The sequence below is a fragment of the Plectropomus leopardus genome, chromosome 10 (genome assembly GCF_008729295.1).
Source record: "Plectropomus leopardus isolate mb chromosome 10, YSFRI_Pleo_2.0, whole genome shotgun sequence".
NCBI lineage: Eukaryota > Metazoa > Chordata > Actinopteri > Perciformes > Serranidae > Plectropomus > Plectropomus leopardus.
The window spans coordinates 19,626,801-19,645,992 of NC_056472.1; the positions used below are offsets into that span (position 1 = coordinate 19,626,801).

At 39.2% G+C, this 19,192-nt stretch overlaps 1 protein-coding gene across 4 annotated transcripts in view; it reads left to right on the forward strand.

Annotated features, from left to right (window-relative positions):
- The window catches only part of uggt2 (UDP-glucose glycoprotein glucosyltransferase 2), a 59,342-nt gene that overhangs the window by 37,249 nt on the left and 2,901 nt on the right, over positions 1-19,192 (forward strand). For 3 of the 4 annotated variants that reach the window (XM_042494121.1, XM_042494120.1, XM_042494122.1), the window contains exons 31-40: positions 1,654-1,738; positions 2,026-2,108; positions 2,263-2,343; positions 11,190-11,294; positions 11,398-11,482; positions 13,101-13,283; positions 13,451-13,611; positions 15,651-15,765; positions 15,866-15,982; positions 17,668-17,833. In XM_042494121.1, the coding sequence (XP_042350055.1) occupies positions 1,654-1,738; positions 2,026-2,108; positions 2,263-2,343; positions 11,190-11,294; positions 11,398-11,482; positions 13,101-13,283; positions 13,451-13,611; positions 15,651-15,765; positions 15,866-15,982; positions 17,668-17,833 (1,181 nt within the window). The remainder of the gene's footprint in view (positions 1-1,653; positions 1,739-2,025; positions 2,109-2,262; positions 2,344-11,189; positions 11,295-11,397; positions 11,483-13,100; positions 13,284-13,450; positions 13,612-15,650; positions 15,766-15,865; positions 15,983-17,667; positions 17,834-19,192) is intronic. The other variant, XM_042494123.1, reaches the window with a different exon arrangement.

Genomic DNA, 19,192 nt, shown 5'->3' on the forward strand with positions numbered 1-19,192 from the left:
TCATAACAGTCTGGCACTAAAATGGCATTTTTCAGATATTTTCAGACATACAGTATCAGGAGCAAATTTACCACATCTCTGTTTTAGCAACACACTCTCGGGATATCTGGCAGCAACTGACGCGATCCTGCACTCGGCTGATATCATATTTTAAGCTAGCAGATAAAAACGAGCGGCAAAATTAAGAGCAAAGCAATAAATTTGTACTATAGATAGCATTGTATTGTCTTGAATATTTTTTCATCCATCCACACACAATATTCACATTAGGGTTGTAACAGTGTAAGATTTTCACTGTACAGTAACCATCTCAGAAAATATTGCGGTATCACAGTATTACAGAATTATTAATATGATAAGTCAGTTGGATTCAAAATGTAAAGGCTAATTTCAGTGAAAAAAAACAAAAAAAAAAACATTTTATTTCTGTAATTGAAACTTTTTATTTTTAAAGATATTTTTTAGGGTGTTTTTGCCTTTAATTGATAGAACAGCACGAGTGTGAAAAGGGGAGAGAGAGAGAGGATGACGGCAAAGGGCCGAGGCTGGAATCGACCCTGCAGTTACACATGACATAGCATTTGCTCACAAAAATCTTGATATTAATTTGGGGACAATGACATTGCTAATTAGCTGGTCGATGTTGTTACACACACTGTCAAATTATATTTAATGTTTGTTAACCATACAGGATGTCGTTGACTTAAAATGTAGCTAGCATAATGTTAGTTTCCTTGCCAGCAGCTGAGCTTAAGGGCTAGCAGACTAGAAATAACTCTTATTATGTTAAGTCGTATCTAAAGTTATTTGTATTTACTGTAGTAGCGGACAACATTTCCTTTGCATAGGATGGGGCTGTAATGCTTTTTCAGGTATTAAGTAAACCTTCAGGTGTTACAAGGGAAGCAGAGTTATGGCTTGAAAAAAACTTCAGATTTGGATGCACAAAGCATAGTAATATAAATGAATATTCTTAATTTTTTTCTTAGGCAAGATAATGCCCTTCAAGGTGTCCATTATCTGGAATTAATTGCATTTGCAGAGGCAACAGGTGCAAGCCTTCGCATTAATTCCTGATAATGGTCATCTCATCTGGGATTATCCCTTACATGATGCATGATAGTAGAGTCAATTGAACTTTGTTATGCAGACAGTACAGATTACTATCCATAACCAATTAATTTACTTGCCAGACTGCAACTGATAAATTGTTCAGATTCTTCAAAAGCTAAAAATGACATAGTTTTATGATTGTCATGTCTGTGGCTTAGCCATGTATTTGGAATTTGATATAAAGACTGTGGGCTAATCGGTGCCCCTCTTTGTGTCCAGTTTGCATATAGAAAGGCTGAATCATCCAGGTTGTACTTAAATATGTAGAATTCTGAAAATGGCCACAATCAATGAGGAATCAAATATGATCAGTATTTATTACATGTTTTGAGCCTGTATTAAATTGCTATTATTTTGAAAAATGTGTAATTTCGACTTGATAGATTTTCTTCTGCAGTCTGTTGATACATTTCAGCTACCAAATGGGGCTTCACCTGTGTTAGACTAACCCGCTGCAGATCCATTGTCCAGATTTCACGATCATTGATTTTCGCTCTCAGTGACAGTAAACACTTTCTCTCTCTTTATCCACTTTTTCAGGCATGATGGAACCGATTCCCCTGCAGATGCTGGTGATGTCATTGTTTTGCTCAACAGTTTCCACAGTAAGATCATCAAAGTCAGAGTGAGTGTATTTCTGAGATATTTGTAAAGTACGCAAGAATTTTCAAGTCAGTTTTATTTATATAGCCCATTATCACAAAACATGGTTTGCCTCAGAGGGCTTTACAGTGTACGACATCCCTCTGCCCTTAGACCCTCACATCACCCAAGGAAAAACTCCCCACACATGCTGGATGTTATTCAGCAGCATACAGTAAAATTCTCTTCAGAAGGTCAAATATTAGGGATGTTGGGATGATTTTACACAGTTTGTAATGAAATCATTGGATTTTGTTTTCTTCTTATTAGGTGCAGAAAAAGGCTGAGAAGATCAATGAAGATCTTTTAAGTGAAAATAGCGAAAGCAAAGGCATATGGGACTCCATAGCCAGGTATGTAATTGATTCCCTCATACAGATAAAATTTGATTGGTTTCAGTAGTTTTAAAACCCTCCACCAGCTGACTGGCAGTAACAACTGTGAGCTCATTGATTGGTGGGTTTGCTGATGAGTCTTCTGTTTGTCAATTACACATTGTGGTTTCAGGAGATCTAATTCCTCCCCTCGATCCAGACTGCACTATTATGCTGTAAGATCTAGTCTTGCAAAAAATATGTGCTTCTGTAGGTATGTGTGTGTGTGCATTTGTGTGCCCCCCCCACCAAACACTTCCTAACTGTGTGATCCTGTCTCCTAACTTAATGCTTGCTGTGTGAAGTGTTTGGAGCACTTTTGAAAAAAGGTAGGCAGTGATGCTGCAACCCATTTAACACCTAAAACATCTTCATATTCATGAGCATGCAGTGTTTATTGGTTGCTTTTACATGATGCGCCACACTCCTAAATTATGCAAAATGAGAATAAATTAAAGAAATATTCTATTAGCATATGGTAATATTGTAGATATTTACATTTTCATCTTTTCTTTTGCATTTCTTCATGTATTTATGTGGTTGCTTTTAGAATATCAACAACACTACTGGCAGTGTTGTAGATTGCATACATGAACTGTATGTGTCCATGCATTAGTGCATAAAACTATGCTCACAAACACAATGTACTATACACACAACATACAGGCATGTGAATTCAAATATTGTCCCTGAAAAAACTGTGCTTCTGGATTTTGCAATCAGCCATGATCAGATGACAGGTAAAGGTGGGCGGCTATGATACCAGACACATGCCATGGTTTTTGTGCTCTCAAATCTATCGTTGTCAATGCAGACAGATGAAAGGTGCACTCAAAAGTGAGAGTGACGCTGTTGCAGCAACAGCTATGTCACAGAATTTTCAGGAAGCAATGACAGGTAAACTTACAATGCGTTCTGAATCACATACTTTTCCTTTTTATTTTGAGAACATACTGCAGCTGCCCTTACAGCGTACATACTGTTGCATGGAGTATGTGTGCAATTTGGACACACTACAACTTTGTCAAAACATTGTGCCACGAACTATGACCCACTTACTCATATCTGCCGCAGCCCAAAGCACAAAATTTGAAGTGAAAAGAAGAATTAAGTGATTTGGAACACAGCAGATCTTAATGTTATTACTTAATGTAACCTTAAAGATACAAGAAAAGACTGAGCTCGCCAGAGACGGAAGTCAACCCAGGGAGCTCTGTTGTTGCAATGTATGTAGTTTTAACTTTTAAGTTTAAGGGGCATACCTTGTATATTGTATATGACTGATTCTTGTCATTGTAGCTCCTCAGCGTCAGCGTTTAGTGAGCTTTATCTGTCTGCGGCTCCGTCAATGTGACATATCTTTTGTAGCGCATAGGATTATGGGTACTGCGAAATTTGCCCAGATGCTATAGGATGCCCCACAGCAATGTCCTGGGTTCAAATCCCGGCTGTCAAATGTAAAGAGTTTGGATTTTCTCTCCGGCTCTGCCTGTTTTTCCTCTCCCATCATCAAACCATGTACATTAATACTCCTGTTGGTGCTCCTGACTGAGGTGCTGGCAGAAGATGTGAAGTTGCTACCTGAATGCTGCACATGGCCGCTCGCTGCTCTGTAGAGGATGGTTTAAATGAAGAGGGCAAATTTCACTGTACAATGTACATGTTACAATAGAGAATTCTTCTTCTTCCTCTTCTTCTAATTAGCCACATTTATGCTGGTGTCGATGTAGGATGCAATATGCCAAGGTGTGGGAAACAAATTGTTGAACCTGAACAGTCAAAACTCTTCCCTGGTCATGGAGAAATGGACCAGCTCTCTTGCTATGACACTGGAGAGGTCTTGGGAGTACAATCAGTCTACATGTATTTTAGGGGCATCGAAAGGTCTATGACCGTGTGTATGGGCATGGCTGGCCATTGCTACAAGCTATTCAGTCCTTCTGTGATTGCAGTAAGAGCTGGGTGCTCTGCAATAGGTAAAGCTCATTCCTCTTGTGGGCTCTCCCACAGGAACGAGCTGAGGAGCTTGGAGTAAAATCGCTGCTCCTTCTTGTTAAAAGGAGCTCATTCAGGTGGTTTAACTGTCTGATCCGGGCATTTTCTAGGCTGTGTTCTAGGCCTGTCCATCTTGGGAGGACATCCCATGACAGACCCAGAACCAGCTGAAGGGATTACCGATCCCCTCTGACGTAGATGTCAGCTATTAGGAGCTGTGCGACGCTTTTGGGAAAAACAACATTTGGAATACCCTATTAAAACCAGCCTTTGCCATGCCGAAGGAAAAATAAAAAGCTGAAAGTGGATTGATGGATGAATAGTTTCATAATTGAATGCAATCTTTAAACTATTTCCCATGGTATTCCTGCATTTGAGTAATGAAAACATAACATAGAAGGTTAAATTAAAGGTTGCATATGATGGTTTCAAGAGACGTAACTGCTTCCTAGGTGCCTGTGATGTATAAATATAAACCTTACCTAAATTTGACTGCGTTTGGAGAGAGTAGAGAACCTCCTTTTGGCATGATTCCAGCATACCCTCTTTTCAAAACAAGAAACTGCAAATCTCAAGGCTTAGAAGCCACATATCATGTTAAATAAAAAAGTCTAACCATATATCCAAACTCTGCTTACATATTTTCTGTCCATTGGGTCCAAATTAAAGAGATATTTTGTCGATTTTCAACCAGATTTGAATCAAAACAATGTGGTTAGTGTAGACATACAGTGATAATCTTCCCTCCATTGAACCAGTGCCTAGATATCCCCTCTCCCCGCCTCCGATGCCACCAACAGCAGTGACAAAAAGTTGTCTTTCTCTCAAACTTATCTTATCAATTGACTGTTATACAAGAAGTTGTAGTTGTAGGTTTTCAACCTCTTGAGCAAAAGTGTCCTTTTTCTCTGTTTCCTCTGGTCATGTAGCACCAATTTCAAAAATATTTACATATTTTTATTGCAGAGACATTGTTTCATGTAAGGATTCTCTTATCGGTGAAATAGTTATTTTAAAGAAGTGTGCTCTGGCGAGTGAACCCGTAGCTCATATTTACATCCAGTGAAGGCAGCTGGTTTCACCTGAAGTTTGGAGATGATGACTAATTAAAAGACAGAAAGAAAAACACTGAGAACCACCAAATGCAGTGTATGCAGTAACAGATGACACAAAATATTGAAAAAATATTTGCTTGTTTGAAAGATAAACCCTCATAAGAAACCTATTGTTTATTCATTGATAGAACAGATTGGTGTTTCACAGGACTCTGAATGATAGTTCCAGAAAAATACTTTTTAAAATGAATGCACAACGAAAGAAAAGGTTTGCAGGTTTTCAAAAGTAAAGGGATCTGAATAGTTCAGTCGACACTATGTAAACCTTGGTCAGTGATCTTACAAAATATTGTTGTTTTCAAAGTAAAGATGTCTTTATAGCCATTACTTCATTTGTAATCTCAGGGTGCTTTGTGGGATTTGTTGTAAAGGCTGGGAATGAAGGCCATGTATTGATTTAACGCATCTGAAGAATTAGTGATGTGGATTCGTGCATCAGCAAGCATCAAGTGACAGAGTTGTTACAAATTGTCTTATCTTTATCTCTGTAGAGTGATAATGAAACTCAGTGAAAATTGATTTCTTCCTATTCTTTCTTTCCTAGACGCTCTCCTGCTTTGTTTAGTGGTTTCTTTCTTCTGAGCTTTCATCATCAACTTCGGCTGGGAGGAAGTCAAAGGGAGGTTTTTTAGTCTCACTACTTTCAGCTTGGGGAACTGTGAGGGTTTAATATCCCTTATGCTGTGCTTAGAGATCAGAAACGTCAGCGCCACACAGGATGTGGAGGAGCATCAGCGGCTGTGTCACCTGAGGGAGTTCAAGTTTTAGGTGGAGGGTGCTGTAAAAGTAACCTCTCCCCAAGTAGTCGTAAGACCTTGGAGAGTGTTAGATGAGGCCTTGGCCATTTATGTTTGCCCAGACTGGATCCAGATAAAAGGCAGCAATGTGTATTTGCTTTGTGTTTCCTGTTGAAACATGAGGAGGAAACATGATTTTTCTGCAGCGTTTATCAAAAGAAAAACTTTTATTCAGACCACATAGCTCAGATGAAAATGCTTTCCATGTTGGAGAAACTGGTTGTGGTTTTCTTTGTGTGGTTGTGTTGGTGGTTGCAATGTGGGGAAGGGATTTTTCTTTGGTGCATGATTCATTCTCCTCTTTCTTGGAAAAGTATTTTCTTCATGATTAAAACTTTGCCAAGTGAACACCAACCAAAAATATTCAAACCATGTACAATTTGGAAAATATTTTGCAGTCCCTTTTTTTCATTCCTGATCAATCTTAAAGCTGTGAGACATCGAGCCAACATCTGAGAACTAGCACATGTACACACCAAACTGACAGTCAACAAGCACATATTTAGGGCTCGACTGCAACAATCAGATTTTGTTTACATGTGTAGCTGTGACAGTCATTTCCTATTTTAGCAATGACATCATAGTGTTTTACAACCAATCACAGTGCTTGATGCACAAAGAAAGATTAATATTTGTTTGATTTTTTTTTACATTTTTTAAGAAAAGATGTAAAACAGAGCATGACATATTGTGGAACCTGACCATGTAGGGCTTTGTAAGTGAGAGTCAACATTTTAAAATGGCACATGCAAAACAGTTAAAATAAGTGTGATATGTGACTGACTGCTGATCATGCTAAAAGCCTAGCAGCAACATTTTGGACAATTTGTAAACAGTGTAAGGAAGATTTATTAAGGCAGGTAAAAAGTGAATTACAGTAGAGCAAGCGTGATGAGATAAAAGCAATTGGCAATTAGCAATTAGCATTTCCATTTCATTTCATTTCTCAGGTAAAGGAAAGGTGATCAAGTCAGCGTCGTAATGAAGGCATCAAAACTCGTGGAGAGTCAAAAATCACATCAGCACTATCATGGGTGGATTATGAGACACTTGGCACGGACGTGCAAAAAGCTCAACCGCCTACCCTACATAACTAGACACACAGACTGCTTTCGCCTCTTTTTGTAGTCATTCGTTTTGTGTTTGTAGTTGTCAGTATCTCCTTGTGGTTTTGTATCTCTTTCTTGTAATTTTGTGTGTCCTTGTTGTTTTTTGTGTCTTTGTAGTAGTTTTGTGTCTTTTTAAGGTCATTTTATTTGAGATTTGTGTCTTTTTGTAGTTCCTTAGCATGTCTTTGGTGTCTTTTTGTGTCCCTTTAAATGTCAAATTGTGTATCTTTAAGGTATATTTGTGTCTCTTTTGGTCATTTTGGGGGTTTTTTTTGTAGTAGTTTTGATTTCTTCGTGTTCATTTTGAGTCTCTTCTTGGTTATTACAAGTTAATTTGAGTGAAATTTTGCAGGTAAAGGCCAGGATGGCCCTTGACACTGTGGGCCCTTGGGTCTGTGCCCAGTAGGCCTGTTCAGTAATCCATCCGTGACCACAATACATGGACTATCTGTCCTTTAGTCTACTTGGCACACATGTTGTTTATGTCTTTTGATGATCTTCATACAAATGTTAGAGAATGATTCTGCTCAATCGACAGATTTAGAGGACAAACAGAAGTAGAGTTTTTGTGCGGTTGGTGTTGTCCACTGCTCAGGATTTACCCAAAGCTTTGTGGATCCTTCCAGAGGTCCAGATTATCAGGAGCGAGTCGGCCAAACGGGCTCTCACCTGACCCTCTAAAGCTGCTTATCTGGGGGGCCTCACTGTAGTGCTGGAGGCCCTTCATAATGGCTGGCTTAGTCATGGCAGGCAGTCGGTCTCCCCAGACTCTACAGATGTGTGGTGCCCCCCCCCCCCCAAAAAAAAACGAACTGCTCAAGTAGAGAGAGCAGTGCTCTGAGAGGGGAGAGAAATACACTAAATGTTTTCAACAACAAATTAAATGGTAAAAAAAAAAAAAGTTGTGCAGCATCCTGGGCCATAGTTGAGTTTGTGCTATATGGATGTGACTTGCTTACTAGTCACTTGTATGTGCACATCAGTGTTGGTTTTAAAGGACATGTAGAAATGAACAGTATGCTCCCTTCCTCCCTTCACACCTCTCTCTCACTCACTGGTGTCTTCCTGGAGCCTCGGGGCCGAGGCTGTGGTTGTGATTGAGTGTGGGAGAGACACTCCTTCCCTCATCAGCAGTCTGTTACAGACAAGGACACACAGTTTGACTGCAGACACATCTACCCTCCAGCACAAGTCTTGATTTCTGTCCGCCAAATGTGCCTTGCATCATGAGCCACTGCTCTTCAATAGCACTAGAGTGTGGACAGTGTCCTTTGGACTTTACTGTCTGTGATGGTATCCTAACATAAGAAAAAACATTTAATTAATCTTGTTGGTAGCCTGGATTTTCAAATGTAGATTAAATTATTGCTAAGATTGAATTGCATGAATGCAATTGAGTCTGAAAGTTAATGAACGGATTTGATAGTCACCATCTTTGAGTGGGCAAGTTGTATTAAATGATGCTTTAGGCTATTTTTTGCCCCTAAGGCAAAGTTTTTTTCCATGTTTCTTGCTAGTTTGGTGTTTATGTGGCTCATTGTACATCACATAAATAAAGCACATATAAGAACATTTTTGACCAAATACCTCACTATGAAACCTGAAACAACTGTCGGGTGAAATATTGCCAAAGATTTACACAGTGACATTTGTGACAAGTTCTGAAGATTACATAACATTACGGTAATTCAGCCTTTAAAACCAGATGTTGGCAGATGCTGGTTGCACTCCAGGTGTCTGTAATTCACCACCTGTGGTTTAAATACTGTACAGTACTAGGGTATCCTAGTGACGTCAAATACGACTTTAACACAAATGGGTCCATTCAGCTGTTCTGATAAAGTTTATGTACACATTGTGCAATCAGCAGCTTTTTACAAAGTAAAAAAACTCAAAATAATAAGTCAACTTAGTCTAAAACTAATAAACTGAAGTTGATTCATACAGGACGTCAAACCTCAGTCTCCTGTGTGAGAGTCCTGTGTTTGACCCATCCATCCACCACGTCTTACTTCTTCCATTGGACTGTATTGCTCTGTGTCAGCTGATTGTCTGACTCTTTATTTGTAAGTTTTTTTTCTTGCAAAATCACCACTTTCATCTGAGACAATATCTAAGATTGGCTAGAAATAGCCCTAACCATGACTTTTTTGCCCAGACCACGATGCATTCACATAACACTACAAAGTAATCTTAGCTCGCAGTGGAATCCACAAAAACATGTCATAGAGATGGGTGTAAAACTTCGGAATAGCTGCAGTGCGACTGTATTCACACAGGTGCAAATAGTCTCACATTTGAGAAACTAAGCAAATTTGGCATTTTTAGTCACACAAAACAATCAATTAACAAAATTAGTGTCAATACTTTTTTTTCTCTTACCTGATCAATGAATTGACTAATTGTTGCAAATGAACAGGGTTGTAACATCCTCAGGACACACTCACAGTTCACTCACTTAAATAAAAAAAAGAGTAAACAGTTCAAACTCTCTTGTCAAATCACTCCCTCGGGGTGATCCATTCGATCTTTTTCTGTGTTCTTATCCAACAACACCAGGTTACCAGGGCAACAGCCATGTGTGTCTGAGGGTCTGGTAAAATGGCACCTGAAGCAGTGCATTTTTAATTGCGGGTAGATGTGTTAGAGCAGAGTCATTACTATTCATGAATGTTTTGGTTAAATTATGCAACCACATAAAGCCTCAAACTGACCTTTTTTTGCCTTTCTAGTAGCAACATTGTTTTTGCATTTAATTATATACAAATATTCACTCAGAGTTTTGTTTAAAAAAAGGAAAAGGAAAAAAAAACGAGAACCAGCAGAACGTTAGACCATACTTTACTTTAACCTGTTTTTACTGATTCTGCTGCAATACATTAGGTTTTGTAATGTCACCTAGAAGCAGTTTTGGATAGTGTGGAAAATCATAATTCCAAGTGAAATCCAAGAAATATGTCTAAAAGGTGACAACCACAAGTCTTCAGGCCTCAACAATTAGGATTGCTCCATTGCGCAGGGGCAAGTAAAATACCATGTTGAGCAAGTAATGAAGCAGCCATTAACTTGATCAGGCAAGAGAGTTGCACGTTCTGAAAGATAACACTTCAGTCTCTGTTGTGATATGATAACGCAATAAATGATAATAAAACAATTTGTGCAAGTAAAAATGTATTAATTCTTCGGATATTTGATGATACCACAAAGTGTGCCACAATGTTGTTTCAATTCCATTCAATTTAGGGGCCTGTAATCGATTTGAGACAACATCAGTAAATATGATTTTTGTGTTTTTCTTACCATTATCTGTTTGGTGCAAGGCAGCTAAGCACTGTTTGAAATGTTTAGGCAGGAGGTGCTTTAAAGGGAATGAGAGGAACTGATGTTATTTGGCACAACTGTTACTGATTTGTAACACATTTAACTATAATGTATAACTGTGCATTTTTGCAACTCGTATCTCATTCGCTCATGGGGCATCACATGCATCTGACCACAAAATAACAAAAACTTTGCAGGAAAATTGGGCTTTGTAGCTTCATTGACAAAATAGTGCCTGATGGTTTTTATTTAATCTCATTCAGCTGTTACCTAAAGCTCAAATCTTTTGATATATGGCTGCCATTTAAAATTTAACAGTGTATCTCTGGATACCTGTTAAGTGAGTTGATACAAATAAATAATTTTAGATTATTTATTTTATAGGCTTTATCATCTATGTGGGCTCATAAGAATAAGGAGCACTTTAAATATTACAGCTGCTTTAACTGTGTCTCTTCTAACAGGATCATTATTAAGTTCTCTAGATGAGTTTTAGCAGAATAGAGAATGAAGAGCTGTTAAAATCATGGCTTTTCTTCATTGTTTCATTTTAAACGAAACACCTCAGTTTGCTGCACAGTCTTGCATGATTTGTCTGAAAATGTTGGCTTTTATAATTATTAGTACTGGCTCAACAAAGGCATGGTGTCTACCGGCTTACATCTGATTTACTGTCACTGTATGAAAAAACACAAGGCTCATGTATCACAACCTCATTTACAGCATCACAGGTGGCGGTGCCAAAAAGGACGATGAAGAGAAGAAGAAAGAGGATGTTCTAAACATATTTTCCGTGGCCTCGGGCCATCTGTATGAGCGCTTTCTGAGGTGGGTCACTTTCAGTTCACAGACACGCTTACTTTTCAGCCGCTACAAGTTACATTTATCCCTGATCCTCAGCCTGATCCTTTCTTCTGTCTGTCTGTCTCAGAATAATGATGCTGTCCGTCCTTCGGCATACAAAAACACCTGTCAAGTTCTGGTTCCTCAAGAATTACCTCTCGCCATCTTTCAAGGTACTTCCCTCTCTTCATGACTTAATACAAGCATGCAGTTGTTCCTGCTCGTTCAAAATGACTATGACCCCACTTCTTCACAGCTTTATTTATACTAAGCAAAGTAAGTATCATGCAACTTGTTCCCTCTTTTGTAATGTTCTGTGTTTAATCTCTATTATAGATCTTTTATAGGTGTAAATCTGCACTCAGTACTGTGATACATGTTGGGTTGCAAAAACAGTTTTGCATTTTTTATGTTGATGTTTTTATTAAATACATTATTTCAAGATGTCTTTCACTGCATATTATGCCACTGTGAGCGTCAGCCTTACGTTATAATGTGGCTTACAGCCATTGTTCTGCCATGCGTGCCAGTAGTTTCGAGAACTGTGTCTTTATACGAATTATTCTTCCTTATCTGCCTTTGTGTCTTTGTAGCATAGCCGCCCATTGATGGCTGGCCCTCAGCTAGGCCACACAAACTAACCAGCATTCCCCCTCCTCAGCGTGCAGAGTGGTTTAGCGCACCTGTGCTTAATCTGATCATTAGGAGCATGCAGATTAACACAGGTGCGTGCTTCCGTTTGTGTGCAGCAAGCAGGAGAGCAAACAGGTTTTTGATCGCAGGAAAAATATTTTTTTTGAAAGGCATAACACCGAAAGATATGGATTGAACAAAATATTTTACAGTTAAAACATCTCGGGAATTTTGGAAGTGATTACATCTATCTTTTTTAAATTAATTATGACTTTAAACTTTACAGCGCTTTGAACTTATTGGAAATGTTTAGATCACATGGCTCCGAAAAAAAAAACCAGCTGGAATCTTGTTTTACAAATAGCATAATACTGTTACATTCCCTCATTAGACTCAGGGGATGAGTAGAGTACAGTAAAAACAGTAAAAAAAAAAAAAGTAAAATAATAAGGAAAATAATTAAGGGGGCGGCATAAGCAAAAAAAAGAAATTAATTAAGAATCAAAGAAATGTTCACAACCAAATACTTAAAAGCAACAACTGAAAACTCCTGTCTCAGCAAAAAGAGGAAAGCGACTCTGACACTGGCTTAAAGGATAAATCACAGGGAAGCTACAACACTAGCTCAAGTTCCCACTCAAATACAGCCAAGCACTGTATATCCTGAAGCAACACACAGCCTCTCTGTGCCACCTGGCCCACTGGCACCATCTTCACATTTCCCCAGCCCCTTTAACAGGCTGGTCTAGGAGCAATATAACAGCACCATTAATTACATTTATTCAGTAAAGAAAGTCGATTTAATAAAAAATAACGACGCACTCATTTAATCCAGCGAATCACTTTATTAAAATTGTAACCGTACAAGGATTTTTTTTTTTAAAGAGTCATAAAATATGATGACAGACATTCAGAACTTCATTCAGTAACCTTATGAGATGCTTTGAATTAAAAAAAGGCAGTTACTTATGATCAAAGATCACCACTGCAAATATCCCACAGTGTAGCTGCTTGTTGATTTAGGTGAGGCTTTTCACTTTGTTAACAGAAGCATATTAACATATTTCTTAAATGTTTAATTACTCTATTATGTGCTCTGGCACTGGATTTAATATATCTCTGGCGTTTATGTTTGGTGTTTGTATTTGGTGTGTTTAGGAAACCATCTCTCACATGGCAGAGTCATATGGCTTTCAGTATGAACTGGTACAGTACAAATGGCCTCGATGGCTTCACCAGCAGACTGAGAAGCAGCGCATTATTTGGGGTTACAAGATCCTCTTCCTGGATGTTCTGTTCCCTTTGGCTGTGGACAAGATCATCTTTGTGGACGCCGATCAGGTAGAGTTGAAATCGAGGTGACATGGACAAGAACTACATTTAAGTGTCTGAAAGTGAGAGACTCGTCGAAATTTCAGTCACAGAGCTAGTGTGAAGATTGTATGAGAACACGGCTGAAGTGTCGTCAGTCCTCTCCGTACTAACTGATCTCACTCTCTCTCTCTCAGATAGTTCGGGCTGACCTGAAGGAGTTGAGGGATCTTGACCTGGAGGGTGCTCCTTATGGCTACACTCCGTTTTGTGACAGCCGCAGAGAGATGGAGGGCTATCGCTTCTGGAAAACCGGCTACTGGGCCTCACATCTCGGACACAGGAAATATCACATCAGGTATACCGCCTTAAAAACAACTGTGAAGTTAAACCTGGTAGCACAAAGTAAAACTCACATTTTACCTGATCTCTGGATACTCTATAGAACAGGGGTAAACAATCTTTTCAATATAAAGTGCTATTTTTAAATTTTCTCTTAAGTCCATGTGCCATATCAACAATTAAGGGATTGTTTGGTACACCCTTAAAAATGTTAAATGGTATCAAACACTTGGTGTTCAGCATACATTTTTAAGATATGTAGTACACACAGCACGGGCCTTCTAAGACACGAAACTCCCCTTTTCTGTCAATGAGGGCTGGAACGCCTCAGAGGCGAGCAGGCCTGTCTTCGTCTAGCATTATTTTTTTTCCCACCTTTGTCATTCTATGTACTAACCAATCAGAGGCAGAGTGGAGTGCTGGTGGGAAAAAAAATGACATTGGCTATGAAAAAGGGTAATTTTGCATTCAGATGAGAGGGCACTTTAACAATTTTAAACAAGCTCTTGTGCAAATTTATCGCTAGTGGGCCACTTGTTGTAGTAATATAATCCCCTTACATCTTTTACTTTAGTGTCATATTTAGGGAAGATCAAGGTAAAAGCTTCCTTTTTCTAAATCCATGCATTTTGAAACATTAGCATTCAGGACATTGTGCTTCTCATGTGCTATTAAATTTCTTTATTTAGTTGGGGACTTTCATGACTTGCTGTAGTACTTTACAAAGCAGCATGAAAGAAGGAACAGATTAATAGAAGTCAAAAAAGAGACCATACTGCTAAATATAGTATATCTCTCAAAATCATACATCTTTCACTTTCTCTGTATATTTTAGCATTCAGTTAATAATCCAGAGGAATTATTCATTATTCTGCAAGAATATGTGTTATTTTTAGTTCATCCCAAGTTTCAAATATGACGAAGAACTGGAAGAGTATTTATGTATTGTTGTATTTAGATGCTGGAAGTGCTGCTGTTGTTTTTGTTGCTCTATCTGCATCTCAAATAGAATCCACGAGAAAGTTTTAAAATCTCACCCGACCCGTGTGGGTTCTCTCTCTCACACACACACACACACACACACACACACACACACACAGACACACACACACACACACACACACACACACAGACACACACACTTGGTGGAGCTTCTACCAGCCGGTGTGTGCACAGGTGTGTTGCATACTGCCAGTGATTAGACTGGGATTGGTCACTTTTACCTGCCTGTCCAGTGTTCATTCATGGTTACTCTTGTGACTGAAAACTCGGAATAAAGTGGAACACTGCGCAGAAATATTTTCTTCAGGTTTGGACTTACTGATGTTTCCATGTTTCCAACACTTTTCCAAATCTTCGCTGGGTAAAGCGGTGGTTGTGCTGCATCAATTTTTTTTTTTTCTTAAAAAATAGCAATTTATCGATCAAATTAGTTGTCAATTCTTAATTGTCACCAGCTAAAAACTAACTAATAAATTGTGACTCCAGTACTGTGTCAGACAGTTTCATGGTGATTGGACACCAATTATAGTTGTAGTTCTTGTGGCTATATTTTAGTTTCAGCCTTCTACAAAAACAGCCATAGTGCATTAAATCAAGCACCAGGTATGTAATAAAGTGTTGAGCTGCTTTCTCGACATGTGGCCCTGCGTTCTCTCTGTCAGTGTGATGGCTGATCAGGGGACAGCCAGCAGCTGAACAGAGAATTTGCAGAACTTAAACTTTATATGACGGGACATATAGATGCCAGTGTGCTGCTTAGCTCTGCGGGGTGAGACAAAAGCAGCGAGTGACTGAACCGCATCGATGAATCGCGGGAACACATAAGGAAGTGAATGTCCTCTGGCAGACTTAAATCTAATAAATGAAACTACACAGTTGACACAGTTAGGTTTATTAATATGCCACGTTAGGTACAATTATCTGAATGTGCCTGGGGTATTATCTTTATTGAGTCATTATTTTTATTTTTATGAAGTCCTTCCTATGGGCTTCCCTTCATCCCCGTCTTCTCACACCTGTCTTTTCTCTCTCCTCCTCCTCTATTTCAACCAGCGCTCTGTATGTAGTAGATTTAAAGAAGTTTAGGAAGATTGCAGCTGGGGACAGATTACGAGGACAGTACCAAGCATTGAGCCAAGACCCCAACAGTCTGTCCAACTTGGACCAGGTACGTAACTCAGAGATGTGGAGTTTGTTCTCTTAGCACCTGCTATGTGCTTTGTCTGTTGTAGTAATGCACCTTAATATTTTTTTCTGATATTTTTTAGGACCTTCCTAACAACATGATCCACCAGGTGGCCATCAAGTCTCTTCCACAGGAGTGGCTTTGGTGTGAGACGTGGTGTGATGACACCTCCAAAGTCACAGCCAAGACTATAGACCTGGTGAGTCCATGGATCTGGATACCGGACTCATAAATGTTGTTGTTTCAGTCCATTGACCATTTCTCACCTTGCATGTGCAACAAAAGCTTTCTAGCTTTCAATTTGACTTCTATGGTATGCGCCCCCTTGTATATGTGCAGAAATTTTTCTTCTGCTGGCCCCGCCCACAAGTTCCCACTGGGCTCATAGACTTTACATTGTGATAAGGTCACAATTTTTTAAAGGTTCAGTGTGTAGGATTTAGGGGGCTTTAGTGGCATCTAGCAGTAAAGATTGCAGATTGTAACCAGCTGAAACTTCTCCTTGTTAGGATTCCTTCAGCGTTCAGTGTTCAGGAGGTCTTTACCAAGAGCTAAATTATCCACAGAGGTCTGTTCCTCTCCAAAACGAACTGACCTAGTGATTTAAACCAGTTAAAACACTGAACAAAGGAGTTTTGTGTTACAAATCGATGTTTCTCCAACGCTGTTCAGCATATTGGAGACAGGCCACTAGCCTAGCACCTGCTGATGTCCGCTCACTTTATTTTTCCTCTGATAACTGATACCTTTCAGATAATGTTCTGGAGGTTTTTACCAAGAGCCAAAGAGTTGTCTTCCTTTTTAAATCAAATGGACACAGTGATTTAAACAGGTAAAAATACTGAATAAAGCAGTTTCATGTTAAAAATCAGTGTTTTTCTGACACTCATCGCAGAGAGGCTGCTCACTACCGTAAGCAGCTTTCATAAAAACACAGATATCCCCACAGCCTTTGTGGATACAAACGACTTCTTCTAAGGAATTACACACTAAAAACATACTTATGATATTTATTTAAATCACATTTCTCAGCTCAAATAAAAATTTTACAAATATAACACCGCCATGGATCATACATTCATGATAGAAAGAGCACTACAAAGTTCAGTTCATGGTTCCTTTCAACAGTTTCACAGTCGTCCCTTTATAATTATGCTCTGTGGGGAAAATGCTTTTTTAGTTGCAGGTTTTGTTGCTGTTATTTGTTTGTTTTTTTTTTGCTGTCGTGCCACGAGGGACCACTGGAAAAACTTGGGAGCAAGGCTGTACTTTCCTGGGGGCCTGGTGAGGTCCCTGAGCAATTAGATCTACACTAAATAGAAATATGGGGAAAGCTAACAGGAATACCTGGGGATTACTACAGAATTCATGATCAAATCCAATTATTCCCTTTACTTAGATAGTAAAATTCCCTTTGTCTTTATTTAAATCATTCTTTTGTGTTGAAACATGCTGATAATTGAAAAAGTTTGAATATATTTGTATTTACACCATGTTTGCAGCTTTTTTTTTTCGTAATAATAGTGAGCTGTAGCTGCAGCAGCACTGAAAAGCAGGAGCATATTTCCCAGCCATTAATGTCCACAAGGCACTTGGCATTTAGGAGACAACTGAGGAGCAATCCTGTAGTCTCCTAAACTAATTTAGAGAATTACTGGACGGGCTCCAGTGGACTGCAATAGGAAGCATTGTCTCATTGTGGTATAGGACACCACTTGGTAATTCAGACACAAGACATGGGCTAATGTCCTTTTAACAGAATTGGAAATCAAATTAGGTTCAAATGCCTGCCACAGACAGTGCTGGGAACGGCAATATGACTTGTTGGGGGAAAGTGGCACTGGTGACGTGAGCGATGTGTTTTGTCTGCTTTTCCTGCTGCAGTGCAATAACCCAAAGACCAAGGAGCCCAAGTTAACGGCCGCAGCAAGGATTGTACCTGAGTGGGTTGAATATGACAACGAGATAAAACGGCTACTGAGGCGGGTCCAGGAACAGGAAGACACAGCAACACAAAAACAGAATCCCTCTCCCTCACAACATAACAAAGGTTAGAGTTTTTCACAGGTTTAAATTCACAATCTAAGACTTTTTTTATGCTCTTAATGAATATATTTCTCTCAAACTCTGGTCACACATTTGTTGACATCTGTGTTAGTGAGTACTTTTCCAAAATAATCCATACACCTGACAGGTGTTGCATGTCAAGATGCTGGTTAAACAGCGTCATTACTACACAGGTGTTCACTGGGATGGTCACAGTTTAAGTAGGGGTGGGCAATATATCGAATATAGCCTACTCGATGTATCAGTTTGTTCAATAAAATATATCTAGAGATATCTAAGATATCTAAAATAACTATATCACAAACATCGGGTATGAAATGTCACGCTTTTAAAGCCACCAGCATGAGACTTGCTAAATTACAGCATTTTGGTTCTCCATCTCTCTCCTACAGCTCTCTCTCTCACACACACACACACACACACACACAAAGCAGGAGTCTTGCAGGGCTCCAGACTGTGACTATTCAGTCCCATTTTGTAACCATAGTGCACCACTTCAAACTGCAAATACTATTAATATATGAAATAGAGAGCTGTTAGTTTGTTTACAGCTTACGGTGAATAAATCATCATGTTTAACGACGCCACGGTAACAGTCTACCGTATGTGTGGTAGTGGCGGGAGTGTGAGCAGGTGGGGCGTTTTTTTTTTTGTTTCTGCAGGGCTATGATCGCTACTATTTAGTCACATATCAAACTGTTGACCAGAAGCTTCAGATTCACAGCAAAAACATCATCTCCGGTTGACATGAGCAGGGTCCTTCAGAATAAAAGCATCATGGTTTCTGATTACAGTACTTTATTTAACTTTGTTACAGCAGTATTTTCTTTAACTTTATTATCTAGCAATAGCTACCTAATTTAACTTTTTTGTAACTGTGGTTTATTCAATAATGTTATATTTTTGTGGAGATTAAAAAATATGTATACACACGCGCACACACACACTATCATAAGACATTTCCAGTACCGTGTATGTGAATTTGGCAAAACATCCAACCGGCCTTACAACCACATACCACGTGCAGCCTCACCAGCTCATGACCTCCACGTCCAGCATCTTCACCTGCAAGACTGTGCGAGACCCGCCACGCGAACAGCTGATGCAACAATTGATTTGCACAACAAAAGAGTTTCTGCACAAACTGTTAGAAACCGTCTCAGGGGAGCTCATCTGCATGCTCATCGTCTTCACTAGGGTCTTGACCTGATTGCAGTTCGTCAACTTAACAGACTTGTGCGGTTGTGAGGCTGGTTGAATGTACTGGCAAATTTACAGTCAATGATATTGGAAACATGTTACGGTATAATGAACATTCAGTTCACAAGCAGCAGCTGTGATG